Source organism: Patella vulgata, chromosome 1, assembly GCF_932274485.2.
Source record: "Patella vulgata chromosome 1, xgPatVulg1.2, whole genome shotgun sequence".
Taxonomy (NCBI): Eukaryota; Metazoa; Mollusca; class Gastropoda; family Patellidae; genus Patella; species Patella vulgata.
Window position 1 is genome coordinate 93,420,634 of NC_065879.2, and position 9,960 is coordinate 93,430,593.

The window sequence follows — 9,960 nt, forward strand, 5'->3', positions numbered from 1 at the left end:
ATCTGGTAGAGTTGTTATATAACCCGCGTTCTAGTTGATTGATGTGAGGAATTAGCCAATCAAACGTTTGTGACAAAGTGATGTATACCTGAAGATGACGTTTAAACTCTCTATAACGTCTGTTAAGTCACGATCTTATTAAACATCTAGTTTATTCAATATGTTCTTTACAAGCTACACGTGATCCGTGTATAACACTAGACAGAACTTCAAGGAAAATATATTAGTGGTCAGTGCCTTGACCTAACAATGACTTCCAAATAAATATGCAGTGTAATTACAAACACCATAATTTGATAATAAACAATACCATATATGATTATCACCCCTGTCCATCTTCCCTAATTGTTAGACGCTATATAAGCAGGCATTTACTGACAGCAAGTCGGACTTGAAATAGAGCTCCCGTCGGTTTATGTCTATTTAATGTTCTCAATAAATGGTTTATACATTATGCTGATATTCTGTTATCTGTAAGATATAGTGTTACATGACGCAACCTCATTGTACAACTGGTCAGATCTTCATGTAGTTTAGGCCATCAATAGTAGAAAAAATATGAAACGAAATATACGCCACCAGTGATGCCAATGCCTGAACCAATTGCCACATCGACACCTATCCAGACATAGACAGCACTAGCCTTGGCACCTACTTTTACACCAGCACCAATGCAAGAACCAGCAGCCACAACAGCACCATCAGCCACAACAGCACCAGTGATGCCAATGCCAACACCTATCCAGACAGCACTAGCCTTGGCACCTAGTTTTACACCAGCACCAAATGCTGTGGCACCAACACCAATGCACACACCAGCACCAACAGCCACAACAGCACCAGAGCCCACAACAGCACCCACGCCAATCCCAGCACTAGCAGTAGTGTCAATCCAAGCACCAGTACCAACACCCACAACAGCACCAGAACCCATAACAGCACCCACGCCAATCCCATCTATGCTAATACCAACACCATTAGCGTTGCCGAACCCAGCACCCACGAATTTTGCAGCACCTATTTGCACCAGTAGCCATACCAGCTCCCCAACCCATGGTACATGCATCTCTTGAACCAGAGTTCGACTTTTCGCTACTTACAGTCTTGCCCGATTTAGACGATTTGGCGCAAAACAACACTAATAATAATAATAGATGTGGATGTATCTCTGCCATACAGCAATCTCTGGACATAATAATGCTAAGATTAACAAAAATTGAAGAAAACCAAGATAAAATTATGAAAAAGTTGGAAAACAGATCATGAGCCACTAGAAATTCAACAGCCATCATCATCTGCGTGTACAGACGTCTCAGTTTTTGACGATATCCAAGATGAATTTAGAATTTCGATTGCAGAACTAAAAACACATTCATTGAATATTGGCAATTTTGTCGTGAAAGTACCGGCTAGACTGTTTCCGGAATTCTTTACGGACAAGAATAAAAGACATTACTTTTCTTACTTTGGAGGGGGGGTGGGAAATTGCAGACAATGGAGCTCGATCACAAATGAAAGTCAATTTGTAAACGGTATGTGCTGTATTTTTATTCCGAGGTGTCGGATATGAAAGTTTGGAAGGATCGGATCGTCCGAGGATAAACGAGGCCCTAAGAAGGAAATGATGAAAATAGGGACGACGAATCAACAGGGTTCCCGCGGCTTCGTCAAACATTTTTTCAAGGATAAATATTCGTCAAATTCAAGGATTTTCAAGGACATTTTTTAGCCTAAAGTTACAATTTTTCATCTTAAAAATAACCAAAACATTACCAACTATCGTTATAATCTCATATTTAAAAGGAATTGAAGACATTTGAAACAAAATTAAGGATCTCAACTGAAATTCAAGGATATTTTCCTATTTCCGCGAAATTCAAGGATATTCAAGACCTTGAAAATGAAATTTTAAATTTAAGGATATTCAAGGATTTTCAAGGACCGCGGGAACCCTGATCAATAGTTAGCAGTGTATATATATGTATATATTTTTCATACACAAATACACCATAAAAATATATATAAAAAACAATGAAAAACATATGGATAGGGCTCTATTGTCCCAAGCTTCACATCTATTTGAGTTAGCTTTTCTGAAATGCGGGGTAACTCTGCAATAGAAGGTCATGTAGCACTGAATATCAACAAGGTTCATCATGTAAATCATTTACACAGACTAGTAAAAATGCAAGAGATGGATGGAGAAATCATGGGGGTGGGGGGTATTGATAGGACTATATTGTCCCAATGTTTCACATCTATTTTTAGTTAGGTTTTCGGAATAACGAGATAACTCAGCAACAAAAGGTCATGTATATGTAACGCTGAATATCAACATCACAACATTTCACGTAAATCTGTTTAAAACTCATTAAAAGACTCAGTGGTGTTGCGGACAGACAGGGGCAACGACAAAATGGGTGATAGAGGACAGACAGGGGCAATGACAAAATGATGTAGGCTAATGAAATGAAATGAAATGTTGTTTAATGGCACGTCAGCTCCAACCGGGCTATATTGCGCCAAACATATGGTGAATCTAACGAGACAAATTAAAACAATATCACATAATTGAATTTATATATGTAAATAAAAACAAATATCACAGAAAATATATAATTAAAAATAAATATAACAAATCTTTTACATATATAAATATTTAAAACAATATACATGATTTAATATATACAATTAAAATTGAGAATAAAGGTTTGTCTCTTTTAAAAATGTTAGCACTTTATCATATAGCTCCGGTTGAGCAAATAGCTGACGTAATGACTGGCAACGGTAGTATTTAGATCTAATATACCTGAGATGTTTGCACTCAATCAAGATGTGACTCACTGTCAAAGGAACATGACAGTGAACACATTCCGGTTGAGGCTCTCGCTTCAAAATGAAAATATGAGTTAAAAAAGTATGACCAATTCGAGAGCGACACAAAATAACTTCATCTCTCCTGTTAGACCTGTAGGAGCTTGGCCATTCTCCAAGGAGAGGCTTTATGTGATGAAGTTTGTTTGTGCCTGCAAGATCCCAAGACCGTTGCCAGCGGTCATAAATAAAATTATTTATACAGGATTTAAAATCCGTGTATGGCGTTAAAAATTCGGATAAGGGAAGATCTAAGGCAGACGTAGGCTAATGAATATTGACGGGTTTATATTTATAATCGCTTGCCAGTATTATTAAACCCGCACCCGATAACTTCATCCCTTGAACACTGTCGGTGTAGTGCATCACAAAATATTGCATGCAAAGAGGCGAGTCCACTCAACAGAAACTAGGTCATAAATGTTCTATTTTTATTTCAATAATTCGCTTGCACGTAGGGGTCTTTAGCAGTGAGAGGAAAGCAGAGCACCCGGGGAAAAAAGGTTGGACAGGCGACCCTACTCCTTATACAAGCTATAAGCGGGGATTCGAACACGCTACTTGACTGAATGACAGAATGTTTTTATAAAAAGTGCATGCTTTAACAATTTGCCCCCCACCCCCCTCTAGGGCTGTACAATATAGTCATTTATCGCGATTATGGTATTTTCAGATCCAACTACGATATAATGTGGCCAAAAATCGTCGATATAGTGGTTTATCGAATATCGCCAAAATCTTCAAATATCGAAAAAAATTATCATAAAAATAGATAATAAATACACTATACAGCAGCAGAAATTAGCCGACGGCAATAAACTAAAACTAATGTTTTGAGAATCGTTAAATGTTGAAAACACTTGCGCAGTGTCCGCAGTCGTTTTTCATTGCATCGTGTATGCATTACTTTTACTTTGTTTTTAGTCGACAATAAATTATCAGTTGTGACTGCATGTAAAGCTTAGGCCTACTAAACACCTGAAATTTCCCACGACCGCGGCTAATTTCCAGGCTATAAATAGGTTGTCATATTTTTAAAAAACGAATATTTTTAGAAAACTCTACGATCATTTAGTATTTGTTAAACTGTTTGAACTTACAATTACAAGACTTGAAGAACGCATCTACTTACTTCCGCTGCATGTGATATTTGAGAATTTTCTTACACAAGGTCACAAGCATACGCTTTTTAAACATCAGCGGTTGTATTTAATTTAATTATATGTACAGGCATAAGTAATGTCTCCTGTTATTGTGTTAAAAAGCATTGAAACGTTTTTATCCAAAAAGGATGTTGTTTTGTTCATTTTAATAAATCTATATTATTTAAAAAGAAAAGTTTAATGTGTATGAATAAAGCAATTCTTACCCACAAGACTTACTCACACTGTAGTCAGCTTTAATGCATTTATATTTAATTTATTTAATAGCAAAGTGACATTATTATTAAATATCGCGATATTTTACGATATCGTCCCTTTTTGCAATATTATACAGTCCTAGTGTAGTGCATCACAAAATATTTCATGCAGAGAGGGCGAGTCCACTCAACACAAACTAGGTCATAACTGTTCTACTTGACTGAATGACAGAATTTTCTATCAAAAGTGCATGCTTTAACAATTGGCCCCTCCCCCCTCTTCTCTCAGACTTTAGAAACAGAAAGTGAAATGAAATTAAGAAATTGGATGCCAAGCCAAACGAAGTGGTCAATGATCACAATAATTGCTGATGGCGCTCTTCAACTGTTTGACAAGGATAGCTGTCTAGTTATGGGACAAAAAACCAAGGTCCTGTGTACTGTTTGGCGTGTATGTAAAAATACCCTTTACAGTTGCAATTCAAAATAACAGTATTTTGCTCAGCATCATTAGCTCAGTCGGAGTAGGATGTTAAATCCCATTTTATTTTATTTATGCTAAACATACATTATGCAAGAGCTAAATCTGCCTATTGCAGGTCTCTCAGTAGGCCTTAAATGTTATCTAAATTATTAATTAGACATTAATTAACTTATCCAGATCATAAACAACTCTTGATATCATCGATAGCCTGCGATGTTTATTGGATTAGGTTCTGATTTGCTGTTCGACTTCCATTCATAATTGGGGGATCACGTGGCGAAGTGGGTAAGGCGCTGGCTCGCTAGCATGGAGGTCGGGTGTTCGATCCCTGCATTGGCCGAGAAAGTTCATCTCGATTTTCCGGCTGGTTTCCCCTTGTCAGTGATACAGAAAGAAGGGGCTGACAAGGACAGCTGCCTTGTCGTTTGGATGGGACGAAAAACCGAGGTCCCGCGTACACATTGGCGTGCACGTAAAAGATCCCTTGGCAGTTGGAATTCGATATAAGAGTAGGCCGTAGCGCCGCTGCCCGGGCAAAATTTCCCTCATAGCACACTGTATGGCGTATGCCCGTCTTCAATTTAGCCCAGGTTAGGTGCAGAAGAGTAGGACGTTAAACCCCATTTCATTTCATTTCCATTCATAATTAAATCATGAAATGGATAATCGAGATTTTATTTTTTTATCCTACCCACTTTAGTAATGATGATTGAGGATTGGCCGAAAATTCAATCGCTAAAATCATAGGGGATCAATTAAACTAAAATTTTCAGCAAATTCCCTTTACAGTATCTAGTTTTTAACTATTATAATGAGAACTACCAGCTCTTTATCTAATCTCCCATAATTTATCTCTAACTTGACCTGTTGTGACAAAGAGAGAGAGAGAGAAATGGGGTTTAACGTCCACTCGACACAAACCAGGTCATTTCGGGACTAACATATAGTTTAATTTTATTTCAATAATTCGCTTGCGCGTAGGGGTCTTTAACAGTGGGAGGAAACCGGAGAAAACCCACGAGGTTGGACAGGCGACCCTACTCCTTGTCACGTACAACCGGGGATTCGAAACCACGCCAGTCGACTCAATGACAGACTTTATGACACAGCGCGCGCACGCTAACCATTCAGCCATCCAACCCCCCCTGTTGTGACAACTTACTAATGATTTGTCAATACCTGTATCTCTAACTTGACTAATGATTTGTCAATACCTGTATATTACATAAAATGTTATGGAATCCCCAATCTGATTAAAACGTAGATCCTATTTCGTTTTGTTTTTTATAATTCAAAACTTTGTCTTACTTGTCTTTACTACACTAGGATCTGGTAGAGTTGTTATATAGCCCGCGTTCTAGTTGATTGATGTGAGGAATTAGCCAATCAAACGGTCTGTTACAGCGAGTTCTTGGCGTTCTCTGCACAGAACTCTGGGTAAACCCCTAGAAACATCAACGCTGAATGATTAATCAATATCTGACGTCATAGGGTCAAAAGCCGCTTGGTTGACCCCTGACGGAACCTCATTGTAGTTTAAGCCATCGATAGTAGAAAAAATATGAAACGAAATATACAGCACCAGTATATTTTCACATCGACACCTATCTAGACACAGACAGCACTAGCCTTGGCACCTACTTTTACACCAGCACCAATGCAAGCACCAGCAGCCACAACAGCACCATCAGCCACAGCCACAACAGCACCAGTGATGCCAATGCCAACACCTATCCAGACAGCCCTAGCCTTGGCACCTAGTTTTACACCAACAGCACCAATGCTAATACACACACCAGCACCAATGCACACAACAGCACCAGAGCCCACAACTGCACCCACGCCGATCCCAGCACCAGTGCCCATCCAAGCACCAGTACCAACACCCACGACAGCACCAGAACCCATAACAGCACCCACGCCAATCCCATCTATGCTAATAGCAACACCATTAGCGTTGCCGAACCCAGCACCAACATCAGCACCCACGAATTTTGCAGCACCTATTGCACCAGTAGCCATACCAGCACCCCAACCCATGGTACCGACATCTCTTGAACCAGAATTTGACTTTTCGCTACTTACAGTCTTGCCCGATTTAGACGAGTTGGCGCAAAACAACACTAATAATAATAATAGATGTGGATGTAGCTCTGCCATACAGCAATCTCTGGACATAATAATGCTAAGATTAAAAAAAATTGAAGAAAACCAAGATAAAATTATGAAAAAGTTGGAAAACAGATCAACACAAATCAGGCATGAGCCACTAGAAATTCCCCAGCCATCATCATCTGCTTGTACAGACGTCTCAGTTTTTGACGATATCCAAGATTAATTTTAGAATTTCGATTGCAGAACTAAAAAAACTAAAAAAACATTCATTGAATATTGGCAATTTTGCCGTGAAAGTAACGGCTAGACCGTTTCCCGAATTGTTTACGGACGAGAATAAAAGACCTTACTTTGGAGGGGGGGAAATGCAGAAAAAGGAGCTCGATCACAAATGAAAGTCAATTTTTAAACGGTATGTACTGTATTTTTATCCCGAGGTGTCGGATATGAAAGTTTGGAAGGATCGGATCGTCCCGAGGATAAACTAGGCCCTAAGAAGGAAATGATAAAAATAGTGACGACGAATCAATAGTTAGCCGTGTATATATGTTACAGTTGATATGTATAATCAGGGAATATGTATAATCCCTGAAAATTTCAGTGATTATGTATATTCCCTGATTCACTCAGTGAGTATGTATATTCCCTGAAATTTTCAGGGATTATACATATTCCCTGATAAAAGTCAGCAAATATTATACATATTCCCTGAATGCTTATAAATGAGATACCAACACAGTTTACAGTTGTTTTCTTCATCTATTATATCTTAACAACATGTTACCACATACACAAATGCATGCATCAAACATATGCATGTATGAAACATAGTTTATAATAAATGTTCTTATTTTGATATAATTTTTAACATTATGTGATCAAAGAACTACCTTTAATCATGGCTATTTTAATACGTAGGTTTAGAGAAGGATGAGTTTTCTTACCAATTGGTGCATACCTGAAGTGATCTCTGTTTGTTATGATGACAATGTTTGCTACTAGTGTTTGTTTAGTGCTTTAAACAATCACTATTGTTAGTGTTTGTTTACATAACAATTAGTGTTGTTGTTAAACTGTTTCATTCTAGATTGTTTGTTTAAAGAAGGGGATTAATGCGTAAACAGGTGTTTTCTGCTTTCATAACATACCATTTACTGCTGCTTAATGAAGTTAATGATATAAAAGACATATCTGTGTGTGGATCCTCCAATTGACTTTTGGTTGTTGAAGCTAGAGGTCATAAGAAGTTCAGCTCGTGCATTGTGTGATTTTTCTCGAAGTACTCAGATCAACTTTGTGTTCTCTACTACTTGGGTGAACTATCACAGTGTTTTTTGGAATCAAGCAAGGATATACCGGCCTACGAGTGGCATTTATTACTGCTCTGGTAATTATACCTCTTTGTGGACCGAGATTGTTTTATATTTTATATTTTATACTTTTTAGGACTTGGCGTGGGTTTGGCAGCCAACTTGAATTTCTGAAAATCAAGTACAGGTTTTGAACGGACTTAGCCAGCTCGGACTAAGTTAGTGATCCTCATTACCTGGAAAGCTTTTATAATTCACTAAGGCTACCCCCCAATCAATTTCAAACGAGTGGGTACTCGTATTTTTATACTTTTATATTTTTTGTACGGAGACTGACTTGGCGTGGGTACGGCAGCCATCTTGAATATTTCACAAACGTTTTTCAGAATTTGTTCGAACTCAGCAGTCTCTGCCTGAGTTAGTGATCCTCACTTTCTGGAAATCGTTTGTGTTTCATTGCGGCGGTCCCCCCAATCTTTCTCAAGCGAGTGGGTACTCGTATTTTTATAATAAAATAAATTTATTTTTATACTTAGGTAGCACGTCGGTGGCGGTAGAGAAGTTTTTTGCTTCTCGCTTCTCAGGCAAGATTTTGGACGAGAGTCCTCCTATTTCTACATAGCGAGGATAACACGGTTCCCAACTCTCGCCTGACTTCTGTGTCTGACCTGCTTATTTATTTATTTATTTACTTATTATTTTGGTCGAACGATATCCGGCAGCTATGTCCAACACTAGCACCGGTATGGACGGGATAGAGGTCCTTGAAGGTGGGGTCCCCCCACCAGTCTCGCCTCTCAAGCGCTCCTTTACGGACGTCTTAAAAAGCACGCCACCCCCGGCTGCTTCTCGCCATCGGATCGTACCCGCTCCCTATCAACACCCGTTGATAGTTAAGCCCCTGGACGGGTCAACCTTCTTGGGTAAGAAGGCCGCCGTCCTCGGGAAAGAGATCAGAGATGTGTGGAAGGTGACCTGCCTCCCCACAATCACGATATTGAAAACCGGAGAGCTACGCTTGGCTTTCCGGGACGAAGTGGACCTGGAACGGGCCCGTTCCTATGACACCCTCACGGGCGTGAGAGTGTCAATTATATCACCACGCTTTCTCAGCTCTGAGAAATGCGTGGTCCACGGCATACCGGCAGAATACTCTGGCGAAGAAATCCTCGATGACCTGAAACTTCGTGGATATGAGGTCGAAGGGACCCATAGGTTCCAGGTCAAAGAGGGTTGTAAAAACTGTCAGAAACTGGGACACACGGAGCGGTTCTGTGCTTCTAAGGTCGCTTGTGGTCGCTGCGGGAAGGACCACAAAAGTTCCGTGTGCCCGGGGACGAAAATTAGGTGCAGGAATTGCCAGGGTGAGCACATGGCAAATTCTAGAGACTGCCCAAAAATCGTCCTGGCGAGCCGGGCTTTAAAAATCAAAGCAAAAGAGGGGATCGGCTACCGGGAAGCGGAGGTAAAGGTGAAAGGGCAGATCGAACTCGAGACGAAGAAGGCGGTAAAGCCACGAAGGCACAGGAAGAAAAGAGGGCAGCCCCCTGCCCCTAAAACGGCACCGCCTCCGGGATTAGCAGCCCCGGCCCCTGCCCTGACCCCCCGGTCTACCTGCCCTGAAAACAGGACAGGCTCCACTGGCTCCCCCGGTGACCGCCAAAGTACCCAAAGCAGTGGGAGGATTCGTTCCCCAGTTCAGAAACGAAAAAGGCTTTGTTATGTTCTGCACGGAACTGGTGTTGGCCACGAAAGGCAGCACCGACAATAACGACCTAGTTGCTGCCTTGTCTCAAACCATGGCAAAGTATGTTCAG

At 40.2% G+C, this 9,960-nt stretch overlaps 1 protein-coding gene across 1 annotated transcript; it reads left to right on the forward strand.

The window, feature by feature from the left end:
* The first annotated feature begins 671 nt into the window (after positions 1–671).
* LOC130012922 (endoglucanase A-like) lies at positions 672–8,683 on the forward strand. The gene is given in 3 exon segments (XM_056101074.1): positions 672–1,029; positions 7,131–7,272; positions 8,680–8,683. Coding segments are annotated over 3 exon segments (504 nt in total).
* The last annotated feature ends 1,277 nt before the right edge of the window (positions 8,684–9,960 follow it).